This window comes from Protopterus annectens, chromosome 6.part0 (genome assembly GCF_019279795.1).
Source record: "Protopterus annectens isolate FY-2018-M chromosome 6.part0, PAN1.0, whole genome shotgun sequence".
Classification (NCBI taxonomy): domain Eukaryota; kingdom Metazoa; phylum Chordata; order Ceratodontiformes; family Protopteridae; genus Protopterus; species Protopterus annectens.
Window position 1 is genome coordinate 1,035,512,189 of NC_056737.1, and position 27,443 is coordinate 1,035,539,631.

The 27,443-nt window shown below is 38.4% G+C and overlaps 1 protein-coding gene across 1 annotated transcript in view; it reads right to left on the reverse strand.

The window, feature by feature from the left end:
- Positions 1-27,443, reverse strand: part of ATG2B (autophagy related 2B) — a 1,825,281-nt gene that overhangs the window by 341,656 nt on the left and 1,456,182 nt on the right. Inside the window, exons 31-32 of the mRNA XM_044074646.1 lie at positions 5,189-5,300; positions 4,880-5,074 (exon numbers count right to left, since the gene is read on the reverse strand). Of these exons, the coding sequence (XP_043930581.1) occupies positions 4,880-5,074; positions 5,189-5,300 (307 nt within the window). The remainder of the gene's footprint in view (positions 1-4,879; positions 5,075-5,188; positions 5,301-27,443) is intronic.

Here is a 27,443-nt window from a genome sequence, read left to right on the forward strand (position 1 = left end):
AAGGACTGGAAACCCGATATTGCTGACAAAAAAAAATTTGCACCCCTGTCAAATACCACTGAATCTCTACCATGTGAAAAGATAGACAGGGGTCATGATCTCTGGGACCTATGGGGGATATCAAATACAAGAGTTAGCTGTTGAATGCTTAGATAAGATTTCACTCCAATCAAGTGGGAATTTGGGTAGGACATCAACCCTTTTGAGATCAAAAACAGTGGAGTCCAGGTGGTTTCATGGTAAAAGAAACAACATAATTGTGAACAAGGCAACTCTACCTCCTTCCTTAAACACTGAGATGTTACTGGGAAAGAGGTTACAGGGGCACAGGCTAGTCCATGGTGGACTTCATAAACCTGATGGTTTCTCCATAAGAAGTGTCACCCAGAGAGGAACTACTGCAAGAAGAATTCTCATTATCTGTCTCTGAGACGATGGCATCTGGATCCTGAGTCACCCTCCATTAATTCTAGCTACAGAATGGACAAGCCTATCCTCAGTTGATAAGTGAGGAGCTGAACATGAGCAAAGCAATGCCAAAAGTCAGATAACAGTGTGTCAGCTCTCATGGACAGGCCTGCTGAAAGTGGAGGAAAGACAAGAGTGGCCTGCATGAAACTTGGTGCAGGCATCCATCTATGATTCTTGAATGTTTGCTTCTTCACTCTCAAGGATAGGACCCAGCACATTTCAAACAATTCAATGATGGCAAAGGCCTGGCCCTATAAATTTTACAGCAGGAAAATTCTAGCAGCTCTGACTTCTCAATCTGGGTTTTCAAACCCTGCTGGGTCCAGACAGCTCTGAGGGGAAGAGTCCTCACTCCCAAAAGGGACCTGAGGGAGCATTTTAGACAATTTAATCCGAAGAGGCACAACACTTACACCCCAAGATGCACTTTACTAACTCCCAAGGTGGTTGTTGGGGATGCACCTAAAGTGGAAACAAGCACAAACTTCACTATTTGCTAGTAAAAAGGGAACTGGCAATATGCAGACTGATAAGGCCAACTCAGCGACTGAATTCTAAGGAGGGTATGATCATGGTCTACTGTCTTTATCCTCTTACCTTTTCATGGTAATTTGGTACCAGCCTGGGACTGTATGAAGAAATCTCCTGCCAATCCCCATGCTAGACACGCTCAACTGCTGCCTTCCTATATGACAAAAGATAAGCCTGAAATTTCTCTCTCCTATACCTTTCAGTGGCTGGGATGAAAAACACTAACACTTCAAGCAATGCCTTATGCCATGATATTCTGCCAGATGATAGAGGCAATATCAGTGTTAGTACTGGCTTGTGATTTCATGACTACATGGGACACTGTGATGGCTTGTGTTTAAGTACTAAACATTGGGACCTTTTCATAAAACATGACAAAGCTCCAAACTGTAAATGCGTGAATTGGACAGATGAGTGCAGGGGGCTTATGCATGTTTTCCTAATCTGATATAAATCAACCTTACACCCACTAGCACAAGTCACATATGTTCCTGGTGAAGAAAATGTCACCACTGAAGAAATGTATTTCTTTCTTTTCTGAAGAAATGTCAAGCAGACGTCTTTATTTCACCTCTGAAGAAAATGTTCAAAAGTAGACCAGACAAACTCCATACTGCTGTATCTGTTATTCTTTATTTGTCTCAGAACAAATTCTTGCCAAACAGTTAATTCTGTCAGAGCTATTTCAATTCTATTATAACACAGCTAGACAGATGAGTAGACTAAAGCAAATAGTCTAAACGTCACCACCGAATGAAACATACTGTTCAGTTTATATACTCTTTTCAACCAGTTATTTTTAATGTCCTTGTGACTTGTTCTTCTGGTTTCTGTCTTTCAAGCCCTTTTTTGGTCCTTGCTGTATCTGAAGACTTCACAAAAGTTTCTCCAAGTCATCTTTACGTCACTTGACCTGTCTGCATTTATTTATTTATTTCTGCATCTGAAAGTCAAGAAAGTCATCTTCCTTTTTTTTCTACAACAGGATGCATTTACAGTAATGCCCACAGCTATATGTTATTAATATCCAAGCTGAACATAACTGCTCTTGCAAAGCAAGCATACTATTTTGAAAACTGCTGCTTGGCCTTACACATTTCCTTTCACTGTACACACAGTATATTGGGGAAAAGCATTTTAATTTATACAATATCTATCAATTCCTACTTTTTTTTATTTAAGGCCCATGAAAATTGTAAGACAATTTACAACAGAATATGATCTTTAGTACTTTGAATCCCCTGGTCTGTTGCAACATACGGATCCCTTGCATTCAATGTTATCTCTTTATACAATGTTACATTACCAACGGCTGTTACTTAATTAATACTTTTATTAACACAAATCTTATAATGACGATAAGAGCAATTAATGTGGAAATTACAGTACCACATCATAGACACATAGCCATTATTACTTATCTATTTTAACTGTTTTTATGCTTCCTTAAACAAGTTGTCAGCCTTGCAGTTACACACACGCATTTATTTCAAAATTTTGTCAAGTTAACCCTTGCTTTACAAGGAAAAACCTTGTATTAGAAACAAGCATATTTCTTTTGCATTGCATAATTTCATTATTGCTTTGGGAAAAGAATATTTAAAAAAAGCAATTTACAGAAAAATGTGATCCTTTGTACTTAATAGCCTTTTTTGATTGTTAACAACAGTTACTTGTTTGACAGTTTTATAACACATTTCTTCTTTTATATCTGAGGTAACTCCATAAGTTGCGTTTGCTATTACCAGTGAAAAATTCAGTTTCTGAAATAACACCATTTCCTACGTTCAGCTGTTTTAAAATCTTTTCCTATTTTTTTATCATGAACCTCCCTCTTTTCCTGGTGATTTTTTACCTTGTCCTCTGGTAATGTGTGAGTAATTTTCATTATTGGAACTGCATACTTTATGTAACAGAATTTCTCCTCTTTCATTTCTTCCTTAAAAAAAGTATTATGTGTTAACTCCCATGCTGTTTTTATTTTATAGTCAAGCTTTTTGCCATGACCATAGGTCTTTTGAAAACAGTATCCCTTTTCCTATTTTTATCAACTGTAAATGTTTTTTTATGGTTGACTGTTTTACAACTCTACTTTTATAAGATTTTTTAAACATAAAACGTGTATGTGTAACCTCTACAGGGACTGCATATAATGGCATTTTTCCCTCTAAGGAATGTGGCTAAAAAGCCAACAATTTGACTTGTGACGTGCCTTTGCAAACACATTTTGCATGTCCAAAATATATATTTGATTATGTCCCTGTTGTCACAATCTATTATATCTGAGTATCTCTCCCCATTTTTTTCTTTGCATCTGTTTTATTTGCATAGATTACCTTGTTCTGTTTATAGATTGCTATTATAGAAACAAATTTAAACTTTTTAAGATTGTTAACAGACTGTTACTGTACTGACACTGTTTGACTGTTATTAACTTGCACTGATTTTTATGAACCAACATGGTGTGCTGCTTTTGCTTGGATTTTTATTAGCTGAAAAATGCTATCTATCACCTGGACATGGAAAGTGAAGACTGAAGAAACAGCTAAGCTAAGAAGTGCATGAAGAGAGATTCTGCCTTCAAAACCTCTCATAAAAGCAGGTACAGCAGACATAACATACCAGTCAAACTGAAGGATTTTTCTTGGACAGAAATGTATGTAAAGAACTTGTAATGCGCCTGATCTTGGAACATTTTCTAACAGTCTCCTTAGCATTGTATAACAGAAATGGTGTAGCTGTTAAACAAATCCCTGCAGTATACATTAATAAGCCAGTTCTGCATCCCATCAATGATTTTTTAGATCTTTGATCAAGGCTGTATATCGTCTTGCCAAAAAAAGCAGAAATTAAGGTATTTTCCTGTTAGTTCATGGGAAAAAATGGGCACCGAGACTCATTAATGCAGTTAAGTTAAAAAATAATAAAATAGAAAAAGAATAAACAGATTACACACTATCACTATACAGTTCTGCATGCAGGCCAATTTATTTCCTAAAACTACTTGCAGACTTGGAACTCATTACACTAGTAGACTTTGCTTTAAAATCTACATATAAACGAAGACAGACATTTGAAGAAGGTGAAACATGTTAACTTTATTCAGAGGAAACATTATAGAGCCAGCTCCTCATTGCAGTGGGACGCAGCACTGACTGTATCCCTACTATCCCAGGTTCAAGTAGTTAATTCAGGAATCAGAAGCCAGGTAGGGGTGTGGAGTGATGAGTGGTTGGCTTTTTGTCTTGTACACCCTTGATGGAAGGCAGAGAATTCAGTGCTGAGGCATTTACTTGGCAGAGACAAAGTGACACAGCCCAAAAAGAACACTGCTTTGCTACTGTGAGGTAGGTGGAAGCACACTGCTGTGCATCTCTGACACAGATGACAAACACACAATCTGCTGATCAACAAGGAAAGGTGCATAAAGAAAAATCCAAATCAGCTGTGGATGATAGCCTCCTGGTACCTGACATGCAGACTATTCTCTGGTAAACAGCCTGCCTACAGATAAAGGATTCCCATACTGGAACTACCCTTGATGGGGAGATATGGACTGCTATGCCAGGCAAAGCTAGGGAATGAAAGGGTCAGTGGAAGGCCTCATTTTTAACAATTTACAATTACCTGACTCTTGCCAACAATGCCTGTGAAAGAGCTTGGTTAACGATGTGGTATTTTCCACTGGAAAGATAGGACCCTCAAGGGGGGGAGGTAAAGTGCTAAGCCAAGGTGTGAGAATAAAAATGAAAGGTGCAATGAGGTGCTTGGAAAGTATGATGATCAAAGGCAGGTAACAACTAAAAACTGCTCCCTCCCAAATAAAAGATTGATTTTTGCAGTCTTGCAATCCATGTACCCATGAGACAATCCTTACCATGTTTGAATGTGCTTTTCTTGGTAGCTCTTTGCTGGAGTACAGATAAAGAAACTTGTTCATTTGTGATGAAGCTAGGCGATCTCTTATTTCAAGGTCCTGGACAATAAATACTTGTCGGGATACTGGTTTCTCAGGTAAGTTTGAATCATCATCTGATACTGCCTGCGGGTAAAACTCGTGCAAAAACTTTATCTAAAAAAAAAATGAGTATCTGCTAAGATAACGCTCATTTTACTAAGGCTGACTTCAGACATTCTTTAGTATCAAACAGCATCTTTCAAAAAATCAAAAGACTAAAATACTAACCTTACTAAGCTGGATTTCCATCAGTACATCTGGGTTTCTTCCCTTGCCACCATGAGTGCAAGTTCCCCCACGTCTTGTTGGTGTGTGAGATGGAGAACTGCGAGGACTGCTTCTACAAAATAGTGCATAGAGGAATTATTCTAGAACCTATCAATAGTCTTTGTCAGCAAAAATTAATGCAGACACTAATACCCCACAAAGATCATCTGTAACTTATTTCTAAACATTTTACAGCAGAGGTCTGTTATCTGAAAATGATGGTAAAGATTTTATAAGACAAGAATGTATATTTAACATTCCTTTAACATATTTTCATACACACTGGTGATATTTACCAAATGTCTTGAAAAAGAAAAAGAATGCAAGCTGCAAACGTGTTTTATAGAGAAAATATCATATTTATGCCATGTATCCCCTAAGCAGAAAAGAAAACACCTGAAACTATACATTAGGTAGACAGCCCAGACATGTGATGGGTACAGATATTTACTTTTATTTATTTTATTTATTTAACATTTGTTTACTGGGAAAGTCCAACTGGTCCATTTTCAGCAGAGGCCTGGGGTGAAAAGCTCCAACAATATGAAAAACAAACATTATACCACAAGAAAATTACAGAGTACAGGTCAACAAAGAAACTACACATTGTAAATATAAATAACTTGAAAGAGATGACATCTTAGCAATTTTAACAAAATTTGTACATCAAAGAGTATACAGTATTATACAAACTAGACTAGCATATATATTAGAAAGCACAGTATGATATTTTTGAGGAAGACCTGAAATGATTTGAGGTAATAGAGTAGTATATATATTAGAAAGCACAGAATGATATTTTTGAGGAAGATGTGAAATGATTTGAGGTAAGACAGTAAGTATATATAGGGAAGGAAGAAGGCATAATAGTATAGTACTGTAATGTGTAGATCTAAGGAAAGTTAGAGGGTGTGTATAAAAAGTGGAGAATATAGAGTTAGTCAGGTGGGTAGCAAGAGCAAAGTCAGGATTTTTCTAAGTGAGTAAATAAAAGTTTTTTAAATTGTACTATGGTGCAGATGGAAGTGATAGAAGTGGGTAGTTTGTTCCATATTTTAGGAATGATGTTAGAGAATATGGATTCTCCAGTTGAGTTGTTAGCTTTGGTGGATTTAACTAGGAGTTTGTCACTGGAATGGAGCGTTCTAGTGGTGGTGTATGTTTGTGTGAGATCTTGAAGGGCTGGGGTTTTACCTGGTTCATGGAGTATTTTATGGGTGAAGGTTAGTTGCTTGTATTGGAGGAGCTGAGGAAGTTCCAGCCAATTAAGTTGTCTAAGGGCTGTGCAATGGTGTGTTTTGCAGGGAGAGTTTGTAGCGAATTTGGCTATTTTATTGTAACATGAGTCTAGTTTAGTAAGGTCTGATTTGCGTAGGTTGGTTAGTATAGGGGAGACTGACAGGAGGTGTGTCCGGACAATGGTAGCTTTTGTAGATCTCGTTAAAAATTTTCTGTTTCTGTAAAGGAGGCCTAATTTTTTATGAACTTTTTTGATAGTTTGGACTATGTGGATATCAAATTTTAGACTGCTGTCAATTTCGACCCCTAGCAGTTTGGTATATGTCACAGGGGTGATAATAGTTTTGTTTTGGACTCTTGGGTGAAAACTGGGAGTGTTGTAGGTGTTCTTGTGGGGTAAAAGAGGAGGAGTACGGTTTTATTTGGGTTTAGAATGAGTTGAGAATTGGTAAGCCAGGATTCTACTGATAGAAATGAGTTTTGGGTTATGGTGTGGAGGTCCTGTATGGTGGAGGCAGAGCATATGAGGGTAGAGTCATCTGCGTATTGTATCCCAGATGTTTGGTGAGTGGAGGTGTGGAGTTAGTTTTTAAAGAGTGAGAACAAAAGTAGTCCTAAGATCGAGACTTGTGGGACACCTAGGGAGACAGGGAGGAGAGTGGACAGGTGATGTTGCCACAGTACAGCCTGTTGTCAGTCTGATAGGTAGTTTTGGAACCAGGTAACAGTGGAAGCACTAAGGTTTAGGGAGGAGAGGACTTTGATCAGTTTGTTGCAGTTTTCCACATCAAATACTTTGGATAGGTCTAGAAATATGGCGGATATGAATTGCCCTGAATTTCTAAGTTGGTTGGCTGTATTAGTAAAGAACATGAGGGTTGTAGTTGTACTATGATGGGGCGAAACCCATGCTGTGTGAATGATAACAGATTGTGGGTGTTAAGGTAGTTCATGAGTTGAGTATGGACCACCCTCTCTAGGATTTTGGAGAGTGGTGATAGAATAGCAATTGGATGGTAGTTGCTAAAATCGGCTGAGATGCCTCCTTTGTGAAGGGGTATTACATGAGATTTTTTTTCCATATAGCAGGTACTATGCACTCTGACACAGACCTGTTTATGAGCATTGCTACTGAGTAAGGTATTCCATTAGCAGCTACTTTCAGAAATCCTTCTGGTAGTTTGTCTGTGCCTAAGGTAGCTGGTTTTAGTATGAGCAGTAGTTTTATTTTTACAGTAGTTACTGACACTGGCTGTAGTATAAACAGATGAAGTTGTTTTTGAGAGGGTTTACTGAGATGGGGAATTATTGGCGCATGGCTATTGGAGTTGTTGTTTGTATTGGCTAGGGCTAGCACTGTTTCTGTAAAATAAGTATTAAATTGTGTTGCTATGTTTTCAGGGTTAGTGGTGGAGGTTGGAGTGGGTGTGGAGGTTTTGCCTGGAGATAATATGTTATTAACTGCAGCTCAGAATTTTTGTGGGTTATTATGATATTTGTCTTGAATATTGTGGTAATAATTGATTTTGTCCTGTTTGATGAGTTTTTAACTTTGTTATGTAGTAACATAACATACCTACATAGTAAACAGCAAAATCTTATCTAATACAATGCTGAAGAAGTATACTCATTGTGCAGACAGGTGCTGCAAAATGTCAGGAAGGAAAATGACTCAGCATTCTGAAAGTGCCACCTGGAAAAGGGACATATATGAACCACCACGTGAGTCTAAGACCAGCGTGTTGACAGAATGTACATGTACCACGTGCCAGCAATGCATCATGTAAAAGAGTTACCAAAAGGAAGCATTAGAAATGCAAAAAAGAAAAGGGATATATTACCTGTGATTGAAGGTCCAGAAAATCCAGAAGACACCTTAGATACATCACATATATATCATCAAAATTTTGATTATATTAAATTAAAAGATACGGATTTAGGAGATGATGCAATCTCTGGAGCAGGTATTTTTCCTTGGTGCGGGGCTGCAAAAGCCATCTGGGAGCTGAGAAAACTATCTAAACTAGTTGAGCTATTGGCAAATGCCACTTTCAATGCAGTCCTTGACATTACTGTCAAAATGACAGCTATACGAACTATGGTTTTGCAAAATCGAATGGCTTTAGATTACATATTAACATCCCAAGGGGGTACATGTGCTTTAATAGAACAATGTTGCACATTTATTCCAGACAAAACAGAATCTGTAAAAGCACATTTTAGAAGTGATTGCACAAGTGTCTCAACATACTAGAAAAAACTGGAATGATGATTGGAGTGAATGGTTTAGTAATCTATTTACAGGATGGACAGGAAAATCACTATATTTGGCTGGCTCACCATTAAAAAAATATATGGTGCTGCTTACTCTGATGGATTTGAAGTCTTCTTAAGACACTCAGTCTTGCTGGCTGGATTCTGCTGTACTCAAAGTCTGGTTATAGTTGCATTTACAGTATTGTTGCACACAGAAGCTTTCAGAATGTACACTGATAAAATAGTATACTTTGCAGCACCTGACTCAGAGCAGTAACAAATAGCTTTTTATAACAAACCACACATACTAATGTTACAGCTTTTAGTTACTGTTCCACTTTACTTCTCAATCAGCATGGATGTTATAACATTTACCTCGGGACAAATGTGTCCCTACCAATACCCCTAACATAACCGGATTAATACAGATCTTTATATACAATTTTAGTCATGCACACACATATACATTTCCTCTTGGTATTCTATTTTAGAAAATTGCTCATCCTGTAGAAACAACACTAATCGTTGCAGATGCTGACGCAAATGCTGACTTAATAATATTATTTTTAAGCTTCCTTGTTTGACAATGTCCTGTCACATTTTTGCTGAATTTATAAGAGGTCAGCTTTTCTGATAGTGTGAACATCCTGTTTTTGTCTTTAGTATTCTATTTGGATTTTGAAAAGCATGTTTTTTAAGGAAACATATTGCAACAGTGTCTTTAAAAAAGCGGATTTTACATTTTTGCTCTCACTGACAATGAAATGCATACATCCTGTTTTTAAGTCTGTAAGGAAAGATGTCCATTCAGCAGATTTCTTATTTTCCAAGTCACAGTCGTTTAGTATGGATGCTAATCACATATTGCTAAACTCTATTTCTACATTTATGCAAGCTTTATCTTATACCTTATTTATGTTGCATATTTGTAGCAAAGTTACTTTCAACCTTAGTATACTGTTGAGCACACTCTAACAACTATAGCAGTAGTAACAACAGCAGTAAGCCACAAACTACACAGTCTGTAATTCTGTTGCACAGAACAAAAATACATAATTATATTCACACAATCTGTGCAATCTCATGAGGGGGCTTGTCTTGTGTGAATGATCCTACTATTCAAAACATTAAGGTAAGAATCTCAGAGAAATGTCTATATTCATCTTAAGGATGACTGCTGTGGCAATATAAAACTGTAATGAGACAGAATCAAGCTATGAATCCTCAGCCCCCCATAATGAAATGGATGCCTAAGGTAGAAGGCCAAACATGACTGCAGTAGCAAAACCTACTTTACATATATACCCTTCAAGGAAGGACTAGAGTAACTGTATTTGTATCTCTTAATATATACAGAGTTGTCCAACAGTAAAATTACAACTATATGTCTGTTAACTGCTTTATTATTGAATAATATATTTTTTTTTGTTTTCAATTCTTTTTATCATTAACAACACAAAGGAGTAGCAATTGGGGTTACTTCAGTGCCTTCATTTGCCAGTCATGCCATGGGATGGTGGGATTTAGAAATGTTACCTTATACTTCATTGTTTAATAATGTTAAATTGTTAAATTTGTAAAATTGTAAAATGTTAATAAAAAATGGGGTTGGGAGGGTGGCCTAATGGTTAAGGTGGTTGCCTTACAAACACAAGGTGCAGGGTTTGAGTCTCACAAGGGGTAATTGGCTAGGCTTAAAATGGCTCACAAGGGCAGTTAGCCTAGTACTAATCTATGACTCTACTAATCTATGACTCTATGACTCTATGACTCTTTTATACCAGTTTTGTCTATTTATTTTTCTGTTTGGAGTAGTACTTATGGAATGTGTCAAGTATATAGAACAAATAGCAGTACTTGCTTTTTCAGAATTTTCTTTATGTAAAGTAATTACTATTGTCAGCTGTTTAGATTTAAAAAATATCATGGACACTACAAGTGCCCAACTTGAAAGTTTTATATATATATATATATATATATATATATATATATATATATACACACACACACACACACACACACACACACACACACACACACATACATACATACATATATGGTTTCACTAAGGTTACCATACGTCCGGGTTTCCCCGGACACATTCTCTTTTTGGGCTCCTGTCTGGGCAGTTTTTGAAAATTCTGCTATTTGTCTGGGCTTTTCAAAAACCCGGACAAATCGCAGAATTTTGAAAAACCAGACTTCCCTATTTCAGTGGGATTGTCCTGGAATCAGAAGTCCGAGCCCGAGTCCTGCACTGTCAGTTACAGTCCCCGCAAAACAGCCTCCGCTTTTTTTTTTTTTTTTGATTGGTCCATATACCGGTATACCAGCCAATCCAAAAATTGCAAAACAGAGCTCTGTTCAATGTGGAACTGCTACATGTTCTGCATTGAACAAAAGAGGGTCCGCTGTGCGAGTTTTTGATTGGCTTGTATACCGGTATATGAGCCAATCGAAAAACAGAGCTCTGTTCAGTATATCGAACTGCTTGATGTTCCACATTGAACAGAAGAGGGTCCGCTGTGCTAGTTTTTGATTGGCTCGTATACCGGCATATGGGCCAATCAAAAAAAATCAAAAAACGAAGCTCTGTTCAATGCAGAACTACTTGATGTTCCGCAGTGAAGAGAAGAGGGTCCGCTGTGCAAGTTTTTGATTGGCTCGTATACCGGCATATGGGCCAATCAAAAAAATCAAAAAACGAAGCTCTGTTCAATGCGGAACTACTTGATGTTCCGCAGTGAAGAGAAGAGGGTCCGCTGTGCAAGTTTTTGATTGGCTTGTATACCGGCATACGGGCCAATCAAAAAAATCAAAAAACGAAGCTCTGTTCAATGCGGAACTACTTGATGTTCCGCAGTGAAGAGAAGAGGGTCCGCTGTGCAAGTTTTTGATTGGCTCATATACTGGCATACGGGCCAATCAAAAATCGCCAAACACAAAGCTACTTTTCTTTAATGTGGAACTGCGATGTTTCGCATTAAAAACTAAAGACCTTTTTTTTTTTTTTTTTTTTTTTTGATCTTCACCTAGTGTAAAAGACCTTTTGTCCCGACCCGGCCAGTTAAGAATCTGGCAACTCTAAGAGGACAAAAAAATATATATCGTCCTCTTTTTCTTATAACCAAATATGGTAACCCTAAGTTTCACTTCATACACTCGAAATGTTGAAATCTCAAATTTCAGCATTTCGAGTCCAGGAAGCCAAAATTTTAGAATAGCAAAAGTGCATGAGCTTTGGAACCAAAAGGCAATGACAGCAACAACACCAACAAGCACACGACCAGAGATATCACCAGGAACCGGATAATTTGTAGAAAACTCAGCTTTAATTTAACTACACAAATAAAATGTGCACAAAGGATAGTTTAAAATCACAATACAGTCAAGCGCTTTCGCCCGGGCTCTCCCAGGCTTTATCAAGACAGAGGACCATCTGATGCAAGGGGTCATTAATGAGCAATTGTTTAACTATCTGTTAGTACAGAAACCCCTGACACCAATTATTTTTGGCATCCCGAAAGTGCATAAAGGCCTTGACCCTCTAAAATTTAGGCCCATAGTTGCAGGGGCAAAAGGCATTACTGAACCCCTAGGCAAATTCATAGATATATCAACCAAAAAACTGGTTTCATCAATAGAATGCATTTGTAAGGATTCATGGGAATTCCTTAAAGGGATAAAAAATTCATACTACGATGTAACTGATTATATGGTTACTATTGACATTGTAAACTTATTCCCAAGTATTCCACACACAATAGGAATAGAATGGTTTAGTAGGATACCTATTGAAAAATCAGGCTTTAGTAGTAATGTGATTAATTTAATAGTTGAATTTATGGAAATTATTTTGAGGAATAACTACATTATTTTCAATGGGGAACTATTTAAGCAGAACAAAGGAGTGGCAATGGGCACACCTTGTGCTACGGCTTACTCAAACTTGGTATTGCATTTCTGGGAAAAGGAATTTATTTTTTCAACAAAATGGGCAGAACACATTGTGCACTACAAAAGATTTTTAGACGATATCTGTATTTTGTGGAAGGGCAACATTAATGAATTTGATGAATTTATGCAATATATCAATTGTTCTACTTGTTTTTTAAAATTTACACATAAAATTAATCCTTTTGAATTGCATTATTTGGACATAGTGTTAAGGAAAAACAGCATATCTAAGCAATTTGAATCTTGCATTTTTAGAAAAGACACATACTCAAATATGCTGTTGCATTATGAGAGTAACCATCCGTTTTTTCAAAAAAGGGGGATTATAAGAGGACAGTTAATAAGAGCATCAAGAATTTGTAGCACTGATATGTTATACCAGAAGGAATGTGAATATTTAAGAAATCTTTTTATGGAAAAAGGATACCCAAACAATATGTTTGAGGTTATATTTAATGAAATTTCCCAAAAAAGATCCACACAGTTTTCCCCTTTACTAGGTGTTACAACTACCCAACAATATACCAGCAAGATAAGTAAGGACAAAATAGAAAATTTACCTTTTCTATACACATATAACAGAAACAGTGCGGACATTGAGGGCATTATAGCCAAATGTTGGCCAGTTCTTTCTATCAATGAAGATCTGAAGAAAAACATCCCAAGTAAACCACACTTTGTTAGAAGAAGGGAGTGCAATCTTAAAGAATTACTGGAAAAACAAGTACCAACCAGTAATAATGAGAATCATCAGATCAGGGGAACTTACAAATGTAAGACTTGTAGCCAATGTTGTTATATTCTAGACAATAAAGGCATTTATTTAAAATCCAGAAACATGAATTTGTTCCCACCAGGGCACTTCAATTGCAATTCAAGAGGTGTAGTTTACCTGGGAATCTGCCAACACTGCATGAGTTTTTATGTGGGAAAAACAGAAAGGGTTTTAAAAAGAAGAGTGTACGAACATATGTATGAAATTAAAAATAAGAAAGAATCTAATGCATTTTACAAGCACTCTTTGAATTGTGATAACATGAGTTTGAAATTTTTAGTCCTTGAAAAGGTTTCTATTAATGTAAGAGGGGGGGACTGGGAAGCATCCCTGGAATATAAAGAACTGTTGTGGCAAATAAAACTGAATGCCACAAGACCACCAAGGCTTAATGATGCAATCAGTATCAGCAGTGCTCTTAAGTTACGTAGGGCCAAATTATAGAAAGTATTTTAAACAATTATAACACACAACAAAGATGCTAAGGTTTTGTTGAATGCACTCTTCATAAACTGGTCATTTCCACTATGGTATGGCCATTAAAGCCAACGTGGAAGGATTTAGGTGTTGAAAATGCTTAATACAGTCCAAACAAAGTGGATTTAGATTATTTATAAGTAAGATTTTAATGCATTATAGTTTTGATATGAATGCATAAATTTTTAAAAAATAAGATGTATTGTTTATTAAACTCAATATTGTGATTCATAAATCCATTAAGATCTATTAATTTTAAGAATTTTAAAGTTAAACATTTTATATTTATAGATACAACCATATTCATATTTATGTTTACATTTACATGACGTAATTTTAATATTTATTGCATTTTTAACACAATAGGATTTTAATAAGTTTTTTAAAAATAGTTTTTAATTAGATATGGTGGGACCCTTATAACATAATGTATAATAGAAGGATATGAAATGCTATTTCAAAAAAGCAATGATGGCAGAAATCAACTAAGAAGTTTTTTATAAGATGTCTTTGCTGCCACTTAGTTATTTTCCAAGTTCTGTTTTTACAACTGTTGCTAACATCAAGTATGTATCTTTAAACAAAAGAGAACTATATATTAAGGAGACTACACTAATTAAATAATTGTATAATTGGCTATTGGAGTGGCAAATGTATAAATTGAAGGCACATTGAGTGTAACACTGTCTTGATAAAGCCTGGGAGAGCCCGGGCGAAAGCGCTTGACTGTATTGTGATTTTAAACTATCCTTTGTGCACATTTTATTTGTGTAGTTAAATTAAAGCTGAGTTTTCTACAAATTATCCGGTTCCTGGTGATATCTTTGGTCGTGTGCTTGTTGGAAAAGTGCATGAGCGCAAATGCGAATATGTCAAATCCACGCTTATGCAGTGACGCTACGTTACGGGAAGTGTTTGTTTGGGATGTTTGTCTTTCAGGTGAGTGACTGTATGTGAGTGTTTTTGTAACTTATGTGTGTGTGTTTGTGTGTGTGCGAACGAGGGACTGTAGAATGTGTATGTATGTGTGTGTGTGTGTGTGTGTGTTTTCCTTTTTTTCTGTTTGTGCAATCTCAGAGTTAGAATATATATAAATAGGGGGGGTGGGGGGTGCAGGGGGCTTGTCGCCCCTGCTTTTGTTTAGTGTAGGTATGTGTATGTGTGGTGTTTTGTTGTGTTTATGTTTTTTGTGGTGTAGGTGTAGTGTATGCGTGTTCGGGTTTGTGATTTCGGCTTTGTGGGGTTTTGGTGTTGTGATGGTTTCGACTTCATGAACTCTAAATATTAAAATTCAAGATTTCAGCATTTCGAGTATATGAAGTGAAACTACACACACACACACACACACACACACACACACACACACACACGTCTATTTGACAATGACTTTTCAGAAAGTCGAATGTCATATGGTCGATACCATGTGTTTTACTCCATTATTTTTTTTCTGTTTTACAGGAGTTTTATTTAATAATGGATTATTTATTCTGGAGTCGTAACCCTTGTTGTAATTATTTGCCTTTTCAATATTATATTTATATTTTACTCTGGGTATATTTCGCTGTTTTTTTATGGTTGCTTTACATCTGGACTGAACCTTGATTCGGCTATGTTTAGTAAGCAAAGGAATAGACACTTAAGATGCTGCCTCACAAATGTTTTGAGGAGATGTTTCTTTAGCACCAACTACTGTGGTTAGAGGCCTGTTGCACATCTCATTACAAAAAGAAAAAAAATATTAACAAGTTATTCAGAAAGTTAGGGAGCAAGCTACCCTTCAATTAAAATACACAGTTCTTAAGTTTGTAACAAATACTCCTTTCAGAACCCACCACTGCAAAGCACTGAAAAGCCTAAATTGATTATAACTATCCTGCCAGCTAACACATACATAGCTTATTATCACCTATAAAAACCAGAATCCATCTGCTTGTCCATCACTAAATAACATTCTACACAATACACAACCATGTTCTCAGTTGGTAATTACGATACAATGTCCAAAAACCCCTCTCTGTCGACAAACCTTTCAAACCTGCTGGGTACTGTCTACCCTCGTACCATGTTGCTAAGGCTTGGAACTCCTTATCTCTATCCATCAGGTCAATACCCTCCATCCCATCCTACAAAACCATTCTGAAAGACTTCCTAGCCAAAAGCATGCTCTGTTCTTGTTGAATACCAGGATAAACTATATCCCTAAATGTGAACAAATACCTATTCATACCATACCTAGATTGTTACTAGGCTAATGACCAGGGGTGCCTTTTTAAGTCTAGCCAAGTTTTCTCAAAAGAATAATGACATCCTGTATCCAAACAGGACACTGAAGGCCAAGCATTTATAAACTACCTCTGGTCATATGGGACATGGGTGCCAGGCCCAGTGTAAATTTCCTATTCCCATCCATTGGTTTAGGTCATGGTTAAATTGGTTAACAGTTGAACTCAGCTTCATGTGGATCCTGTTCCACAAGAGGGGCAGTCTCTGGAATACATATCTGTCACTCCAGCATGTTCTGTTTAAGTCACAGACAAAATTCAGGTCGTTAGACCTTGTATTTTTGGTACTATCTGACTTAACAATATACAGGAGATTCATAAGTGTGGGGTTTGTGGATGCCTTGTAAGTCAGGCATAAATCACCCCTCAGCAATCTATAGGAGACTGAGTAAAGCTTCTTTGTGCACTAAGTCAGCTAACACTCAAAGCACTGGACAATATGAAGGGCCAGCAAACTTGTTCTACTTCTATTATCAGCCTCTTAGGACTTTGTATCCTAAGGCTTCACCTACCATAGATGGAAAACATAAAACTCCAATAACCAAAATATTGATCACAAAATATCCAAGTGCAAAATAATGATACAAACTAAAAACAATCAAAAGATTTCTTTTACATGGGAGGTGGGGTGAGTGGGTTAGAAGCCCTGCATCCCTCATACTCTCTGCTTCTTAAATAGACCGACTCTGTGATTACACTACAATGGAGGAGGGCAAAATCTCACTCCTCACTGTACTGTGATCTCACGCAGACAGCTTCCTACATCTTGTAACATGAGCAACTTTGATATTTTATGCTGGTGGCAAACATATTGGCATTCTGAGTATTTGATCAACTGTAGGGTACCCATCCTATGGAAGAGTAGCAACTGTTTTATGCTTACAGATAATGAACTCCTACTTAACACAAAAACCTCTATGAAAGGTGTAAATAGCTAATGTAATGATAGCACTCTTACAATTAGCAATACACAGCAAGGATCACACAGTCACACCCTCATCTCAACCAGTATTATAATCTCACACAAAACATATGAACATGTCATATGTTGATGCCATAAAGAAAACATTGCAAAAGTCTCCTAGAACTTGTAAATTAAGGCCTCAGTGAAAGTTCCTTGGCTCAACTACTCCATGCATTCCAACATCAACAGGTTGCCAAAAGACAATTAGCTCCCAAACAATTTCATAAACTAGCCTCTGAAATAATGTTTTAGTGACTGGTGATTCAATTATTAGGAATATAGTGTCTCCACTCAGCAGGCTGGACAACAGCAGGATAAGTGCGAAACGCCATCAGGTCGCAGGACCACAGACATTACAAGGGCTCTCAAACACTTTCACAAGTCAAATATGGCTACAACATTGTTGTAGTCCATGTAGAAGTGAATGACTAAAGCACAGAACTCTTAAGAACATGTCAGAACATTCCAAGCATGTGAGAGATGCAGGTAAGAATATGGTCCTCATTAGAAACCTTCCTTCAACAAGAATGATGCCTAGCAATAAATAAATGATAATGGACTTTAGAAATTAGCTTCAAAGCTGCTATCATTCAAATGGGTTTCAGTATGTATCTAGCAAAAGCCTTTACTGCCTCCATAGTGCTTTTTTAGACACAGCCCATCTAATGGAAGCACCACCTTAGCAAATTTACGTCACCCTAAATTAGGCCAAATTAAGGTAGCTCTTCTCAATGCCAGGAATGTCAATAACAAATTGCCTTATCTCGAGGCACATTTGTCTATGGAAAATATCCATGTATGTGTAGTTAAAGAGGCTTGAATGAAATGAAAAGAAAACACTCCCTCCATAGGTGGGTTTTGCACCTACCATGCCTTCAGGCCGGGTGAAAACTGTGGTGATGTTTCCATACTTTCAGAAACCATATCTCATCTAGACTGATACCCATGGATCCACAAACTGAGCTCCTAGAACTTCAATTTACAATGGACAAGACAAATTTCAAACATATAGCATGTTGAATAACCACCTCCATGTCCCCAGATGATCATTTTACATCACTGACATTTTAGAAGAAACCCCTGTAAACTACAACTCCATAAGCCTAGGTGACCTCAGTTATTGTGCTACAGACTGGAGCAACTGGGTTTCTATCAGTTTGTCGAAACTTCAGCAGTTTGAACACCATATGTTCGAACTGTGAAGTTCAAAAACCGATTATCGCGGAGCCACGGAACACCAAATTCTTTCCCAGGGAAAGAATTCAATGGGCCATTTTTTTGGCTTCGCTAGTTTCAGCACTGTGGGGGAAAGTTATGAGTCGGGTTCAGGTAAGTGGGTGATTGTGCGGACATTAGGGTTAGGGCATGGATTAGGTAATTTAGAGTTAGGGCGTGGGTGAGGTGGGCGTGCGATAGTGACAGACTTTAGGGTTAGGGCAGGATAGCTGAGTTAGGGTTAGGGCACGGGGTCAGGTGAGTGTGCGATAGTGACAGACCTTAGGGTTAGGGTTTGGGTTAAGGTAAGTGGATAGGTAGTAGTGTATGTACAGTTTAGTGTAGGGTTAGATGTAGGATTTTAAGTGTATGTGTGTGGACTGCTGTATTTTTGGTGTGCTTGTGTTGTGCGTTTCTTGGCACAGCGATTTCTTTCCCTGGGGAAAAAAAATGCTGTTCTAAGCCTTCAATGGTTTTGCACTTCGAGGTTACAAGTTTGAAAATATGGTGCTCGATCTTCTGCTGTTTTGTTGAAGTGATACAGACCCGAGCAACTATACCTCTAATAGAGTACACCCAGAGATTTCTTGACCCAAAAAACAGGAATTCCTTGGATCAGAGAGTTAGTGAACCCACTACAGGCCAAAATATTTTTATATGGACCTCACAAATACTGCCTCAACTTGTTCCACTCCCCTGATCACTCTTTAATCAGAAAAGCCAGACCATACACTTGTGGCATTTACTCTCAGGACCACCAGACCCCCTGTAAACATCTCTATATTTAATGACTTCAACAGGGCAAATACTGTACAACTGTATGATGAAATCTCTAAATTTATCCATGATATCACTACCATAGCAGCAAGTTATAAAAATGAGTAGATCTAGCAGTCACCTCTCGAACCAAATACAATGAGAAACTTAAAAACAAACTTCCTTGATGGTCAACCAACATATATAAACTATTTAACAAAAGAAAAAAAGTTTCCCTAAACTGCATAGTAAGGCTAGAACTCCTCAGACTGAGTGTAGCATAACGTATTACCCAGAAACTGAAAAGCACTTTAAGGGCCAGTAAAGAAGCCTATGAATAAAGATCAACTTCTGAAGTGAAGGATAACTACAACTCCTTCTTTAGCAGTGTTACAAAACTAAGAAATAACACTCAACATAGCTCTGAATATTTCATTGATGCTCTCCCAACTTCAACCCAAATGACACTGCAAATATACCAGCAAATATGTCTGTCATAAACTTGAACCTTTTAAACAAAAGCTATGTACTTACCATAATAACAGAATCATGTTGTTTTCTTAAGTCCATCAACCTGTGGGTATACCAAATCCGAAGCCGGTACCATCAAAATCTTCATCTCTAGAGCTCGGCTTCCTATATCTATAATGCCCTGTCCTATAATATCTCCTCAGATTGAGTTTGCCATGTCCTAAAGCTACACAAACAATTAGAAACATAGATTGTTCTAATTAAAAGGGAAATCAAGGAAGAGGGAAAGGACAGTAATAGGATCTCTTAAAGAAGCACTGTGGGGCTGATCTGCCAGTCAGCTAGGAGAAAACATGCAACGGTTTGAAAGAGGGAAGGGGATAGGGTTAATTCAGATGGACGGAAGACAACAAGGATCCAGCCATGTCAACCTGTGGGACAAAGTCCACTGGCCTGCAATATTTCTGGGTGGTTACAGGAGAAACAATTTCACAAAATAGTGGAGCCAAAAGAGAATATGGACCTAGACTATATGTTCACTTTGTAATGGCTTATAAATGCGTGAGCACTAGCCCAGTTAATGGCTGCACAAATGTCATCTGCAGAGGCATGAGCAAAAAAGGCAATATAAGTGGCAATCGCCCTAGAAGAATGAGCTTACCATGTACAGGAATTCCTTTAATGGAGTAGGCGAACAAAATACAGTCAGAGAGCCATCTGGAAAGGGTCACTTTTTGACACTAAGTTGCCCAGTCAAGATTTGGAAAAGGATACAAGTTGGTCAAACTTCCTTCTTACCTCCATCCAAGTCAAACCTCAACTGTCAAACTTCCATGTTGTAAAGTATTCTCCCTTCTTAGCAAAGTTGAGGAACAAAACTAATAGATGTAGTGACTGATTTAAGTTTGATTTTGAAGCTACCTTAGGAAGAAAAGAAGGGTTGCTCCTAAGGGTAACCCTATCCTTATGGAAGACCAAATAACGAGGAATGGAGCTTAAAACTTGAAGCTCTGACACTCTTCATGCTAAGTATCAGCCACCAAGAAGAGTGTTTTCCACAACGATATTTTAGAGAAACTCTGGCAGCGTGTTCAAAGGGTGGTTTGCTGAGGGATTGCAATAATAAACTGATATCCCGGGGGGACTGGATTCCACACTGCAAGCCTTAGCAGGAAGGTACCTTTCAGGAAAGCTTTAGAAAATGTAAAGGCTGCAACTGGCTTATTGTCCATTCCAGTGTGAAATTGGAGAAGGAGGCTGAATGAGCTTTGATAGTTAAGTAACTTAGACCAGAGTGAAAAAGGCCTTCTAGAAAATCCAAAAATGCATCCAGGGGAACAGAAAAATGGTCAAGGCTCTTGGATATGGTCCAAAGAGGAAATAATTTTCACTTACTTGCAAACACTTACCTAGTGGAAGGCTTCTGAGAACATCATAAAATGTGAATAACCCTTTCTGACAGCTTGGAATTGCTGGTCATCATCAGAATTGGAGGAGCCAAGTAGTCAGTTTGAGGGACTGAAGGTTTGGGTTAGGCCGACTCTTCATGGCCACTCTACATAATGGGAAAGAGTGAGTTCCCCCTTGTTTATGTATCACACTACTGATGTGTTTTCGGACTGGATGGCATTCACACCCTTGGAAAGAAGGTCCTGAAATGCCTGCAACATTAGAAAGACCACTCTCATTTCAAAGATACTGATGTGAAGAATGGTCTATGATCAAGCCTAGGTACACTGAACTGTCTTTTCCTCAAAATGCTCCACATCCCAGGAGGGAAGTATTAGTGAAAACCATGGTTTGAGGATGACAGAGGACAAACGGTTAGCCTGCTGAGATCAGAGGAGATTCTGGTCACCAAATAATAGTTGATGGCAAAGGCTGGTTAAGCATATCAGAAAATACATGGGGAGAGGCAGAGATGATCATTGTATGGATAGGGTCCACTAAAGAACTTGCTTATGAAAACCTGGCCAAAAGGACCAGACACTGCCATCAGCGAAGCAGCCAAAGAATTTGAAGAGCAGGATGATTAAATTGGTTAGCCATATCCAGATGGCAACCTATGAACTCCATCAACTTAACTGGATCTAAACTGGACTTCTTGTAATTGATGGCAATGTCCAAAGACAGACACAGCTGGAGTAAGTAGTCTCTGGCTTTCACTAAGGATGCCTTCTTGGATGCCAGGTACTGACAGATCTAGAAACCCTGCAGCCAAAGCCAGGCTGCCACTACTGTCATGAAATTGGTGAACCCCTGAGGAGGGGCCACAGGGAGGCCAAAGGGCAGCACTCAAAATTGGTAATGACTGGACCCCAACCAAAAGTGCAAGAACCACATCAACTGCCTGGCTATCTTTATGTGATAGCAAGCATCCTTGAGGTCCACCAAGTACATCTGATCATCATTCCTCAACACATGGACAATGGACTGCACTGTGCTCATCTGACACTTGGTCTACATGACATACTGATTTAAACTGTTGAGATCAATAACTGGTATTACGTCCTTGTTCTTCTTTGGTACTAAAAGTTTCTCAAATAGATCCTGGATCCCCTTTGTTTTGGTGGGACCTCCTGGATGACTCAGCTGAGAAGCAGTTTCTTTATTTCTGCTGCTGTATGCCTTCACTGATGGGGTGGAACATTGTGAAGGAATATTTCCCTTTTCTTTGGGGGTGAATAAAAAAAAAGGAATTGTATAATCACTGGACATGATTCCTAAAACCCAGGCATCTGAAGTGATGGCCTTCCAAGCTTTGGGGTGGAAAGACATGCATAGCTGACTGCCTCCAGAGACTGGCAGTTGTGCAACCCTTCAGGAGCAGTGGAAGAGCTTATTGTAAAAGGGTTCAAGGAAACTCAAATTATGTGGTCCACCTCTGCCTCTTGGGCGAAATCCATTAAAGTTCCCCACACATGAACTCTGATGTCATTTCTGGCTTCTGGAAAAGGAATCCTGACAGTACAGAAATGAACTCCAAGAGCAGACAGCATCTTTCTGTCTTGTTCATTTCCTGGCAAGGGTCTTTCTGAACTTTGGACCAAAAACATAGGATCTGTCATATCAAGCATTAATAAAGGATGCCTTAAAAGAGTCTGTGAAATTACACAAGTGCATCCAGGCATGAAGACACATAGCTATGCCTGCGCCTCTGGCAGCACTGGATGAGAGTATTATGGACAACATGCTGGTTATACACTGCATTGTAGACAGTTGAGCTTCCATCCTCTTTTGAGCATCTGCAGACTGCTAGGTCCTTATTGACTCTGACACTTCTGATTTCAGGTCCCGCTGAAATCTAGTCAAATGGGCTAGGTAATTCAGTGCATGCAAGGAAAAGTCGGCCGAAGCACAGGTGCACTTTCCTAGATGGTTCAATATCAGGGACTCACTGTTGGTGGGATGGACTGTATAACTCTCCTCTGAGATATCCTTCTTTGTGGCTGCAGCAACCACAATAGCATCCACAGCTGGACTCGTACTCTAGAAGTGTTTATTCTTAGGTGGGACAAGGATTTTATCTGGATTCCTGGGAAATGGCTCCACCACATCTAATTCTCTCTCCAAGCCCCCCGGGACACAAAACTGACCAACATATTTGGTGGGGGAACCATCCAATATATGGTTGGAACCATGCCAAAGGCCTCAAGAAATATCAACCCCCCAGAGGAAGGAGCTTTGATAGCCTACTCTTCAAGCTGTTTCATCAGTTGGAGTAAATCACCAAAATAGGTATCCTTGTTGGTACGTAGGGCACCTCTCCCCTTCAGTGAGGTTGGTATCCTCTGTCAGTGACTCTTTCAGTGAGCCTAAATGCTTCCTCTCTCCCAGGGAGGGGGATCTGGGAGGGGACACTGAAAAAAAAAATGGAAGTCCCATAACTAGGGGAGTCTCAAAGCCACGAGACATGGGCTTGTCCTTGAGCAAACTGATGAGAATCCAAGGACAGAGACTGAGGAAGAGATTGAGACGGATCTGACCCAACTATTGAGGCAATAGCTTCTGAGAGTGACAGGACCCTCTCCATGACAAATCCTGTAGTTGTTTCAGGGTGCTGTTCCATATTACAAAAATGCTGTCTATAAATCTCAGGTAGCAACCCATCCGCCCTCCCAAAAAAAAAAGTTGAGGGGTTTGGCATAATGGTTAAGGTTTTCACCTCAAACAAAATGTGCAGGGTTTAATTCTGACCTCAGGTTACTGGCAAGACTTAAAATGTCCCTTCAGGGTAGTTAGCCTAGTATTAACCTGCTTTGGGCCATCAACCAGCCCTGGAAACTACCCATAAGTCTAGCTAGCCTCATCTGCAAGGCCATAGAAAGAATCATCATGGACCTTATCAAGGACATAGGTGACCTTCAGACTCTAAACCCAACCCAGTTTGACTTTGGCAAGGGTACATCATTGCTTATTAAACCTAGTAGACTTCTTCAAGAAAGTCACCCAAGCCCTGGACGAAGGCAAGCCAGTGTATTCTGCCTATCTTGACCTAGCCAAGGCTTTTGACAAAAACTCCCACTCAGGTATCATTGAGAAACTCTTCCAGCTGGAGATTAACCCTTAAATCACTAGATGGGTAGCCAACTGGCTCACTGACAGAACACATACTATCAAAGTTGGTAACTCCACCTCTTCCAGTAGACCTGCCACCAGAGGTGTATGACAAGGATCTGTACTGGTTGGAATCTATTTCTCAGAAGTCCAAGCTAATGTAGATGGCTTTTGGCTTACCAAGTTCACTAATGATTGCAAACTGGGTGGAATCATTGAGTTTCCCAATACTGTCAACATATTACAGGGGGGCTAACACAGATAGATGACTGGTGCCAAAGCCAAGGTCTAAAACTAAATGCAAAAAAATTCATTATTATCCCCTTTGGCAAAGCAGAATTCCCTGCTAATTACAGTATTGACAACACCCCCGTAAGTTCAAACCCACTGGAGCGAGATCTGGGAACACAGGTAGACAGCAATCTGAACTTCGACCACCAAGTTTCCACAGTGGAAAGGAAAGCCTTCTACATTGTGCATCTCATAAATAAGGGCATCAAATCCAGGTCTAAGGATGTTATAACTCCACTGCACTCATCAGACCACTAATAAAATATAATGCTCCGTTCTGCATGTACCTCACCAAACACCTGCTGCAGATGGACAGACCACAGAGGATCCTCCCTAAGAAAATACAGGGCCTCCAAACAGTGACTTATGTGGACAGACTGAAATTCCTGTAACTGTACTCTGCATCGTATAGGTTGCTGAGAGGCAACTTGTGTCTGGCCTACAGGGCATTCTCTGACCCTGCCCTGATGGAAATGCTGCACATCCACAAGTCAAATTGCACAAGAGTGACTCACTCTAGGGATCTTAACCTAGCCTGTAACTAACAGAACATGCTGGAGAGATAGATACATCTCCTAGAGACTGCCACTACTCTGGAATAAACTTCCATTTCAAGTGAAGCAGAGCTCCTCACTGTCTATATTCAACCGCAACCTGGACAAATGGATGGGAGACCACAAATTCATCCTAGGGGTGGCACCCATGTCTCTCACAGAAAGGGCTAGTCTGTGTTTATCATACACTCCTTCTACAAATTAAGTCCATCTAACCAAGGACAACTGAGGCAACTCGGGATTAACATGGCTCGGCTTGTAAGGGTTCTAAGGCTGCTAGCCTAGTAACCTCCTATGAACCTAAAAACACGTAGATGGGGGAATGATAAATGAATTTATCCTCCCATTTTCCAAGAGTAGTGTTTGCCAGACTACAGGCCATGGTTGCTCACATAGCGATACCTCCAGTTTGCCTGCAGAATCTGAAGTTGTTCTTTTCCAGGAGAATTTTCAGCAGCCTACTAATGGTTTCAGTTTCTTCTGGAAGTGCTTCCCACTCTTTTTGGTAGCAGTTTAGGATGGTGCTATTGGTGAAGGATCAAATTTTCACTCACAACAGCAATGACATTGATGTTCTGTGGGTGAAAGAGAGGCCTGGCTATCTACGGTCATATCCTGCCATGAAACTTTGGATGGATAGTGATTTTAAAACAACTGCAATGTAGTGGTGGAAGATGAGCTCCTGGAATCAGAAGGCACTCAGAGCTACAGGGAACAGCACAATAATCTTCACAATAAAGTCAGTGTACACGTTATGGCTGGACTACAGAATTCAGAATGCCTAACGGCTGATACTGATGGTCATGAAATGAGGTTAGGAAGCTGAAAATATGCCTTGCACTGTGACATGAAACATATGAGGTATAAACCTGCGAAAGCTGCTTATGGTAAAAAAAAAAAAAAAAACAAAGAAATACATATAACTCAATCTGTTGGGTCCCACTGAAATTAAATGGACTGGTGTTGGACATCACTGATGAAAATATTATATACTAGGTCAGAAAATAAAAACAAAAAAGAACTGGTGCCATATTTATAATTAAGAAAAAGCCTATATGAAATTCAATTAAATGCAATGCAGTCAGTAAATACTTATAATTTATTCATCTATAAGAAACACACATTAAGATGACTATCATTCAGATAATACATGCCAACAACACAGGCAGAAGCTGATGAAGCTGATCACTTCTATGGGCAAGTACAAGCTCTAATATACTGAATCTGCAAACAAGATATACCGCAAGTCACTAACAAATGAAACACAAAAGCTGGAAAAATATGGGCTTGCTAACAGAAATGAAATGGAAGAATGATTGATAGCATTTTGTAAAACAAACATCCATTACATTTTTCATTACCTTCTTCAGCATTATAAGGAGAAACAGTACAACAAAAAATATTAAACCATGCCACAAGGACAGAGATACAGCTTACCAATTCATGCCAGCAAAAAGTCTTTTAATTAACTTTAGAAAAACAATTTGTATAAGCATTTTCATTTTAATCCACATAAAACTTCTTCAGATACATTTAAAACATACAACAACCTGGAATTAAATAACACGTGTTATGTTCTAATCCACGCCCATTACTAAACAGGTTATTTCAGGTTAAAGTCATATCCCTCCACATTACTAACTCTATACATTTTATAAACACACATTTGAAACACACTTAAATCACATAAAATATTTTTTATCCATAAAATTGTCTAAGGAATTAATTTAAATTACTACTAAAAGTAAAGAAATACTTTATAACTGGATAAAAATGATTAATAGCAAAGTTAAAGAACCACCTTAGACACGTGCAGTATCAAAACTACATGCATCTGTGTGCGATGTTCTACACCTGTACAACATATTTTAAACTACAATATCCCTAAGGGCAGTATTATAAATAAATATATATATATATATATATATATATATATATATATATATATATATATATATATATATATATACACACACACACACACTCTAACGGAGTTATTAACGTTCTAATGATTTTAATTTGAATATCGGGCTACTGCTAACCATATCATTAAGACCTGGATATCTATAAGCTTTTAATTTGATCTGCCAGATCAATTCCTGCCTTTCCAAATAAAATGACCATGGATCTCCACGTGGATCTTTTTCTACTTTTTCAAGAATACTAAACTTAAAATCATGCCCTTCATGTTGTTCCAAATGCCTATACAAGGCATTGGTAGTTTTTTTCATCCTTACCTCATACATATGTTCATATATACGGTTGTGCCTATATAAAAGGCCTCACAGAACTGGCAGCGAGCACAGTATATAATATCCGTGGTCTCACAATTATACTACCCTTTTACAAAATGTTACCTATTCCTCAAGTTAATCCTATTTCCTTCCAGAACATATTTACATGTGCTACACCTACCACATCT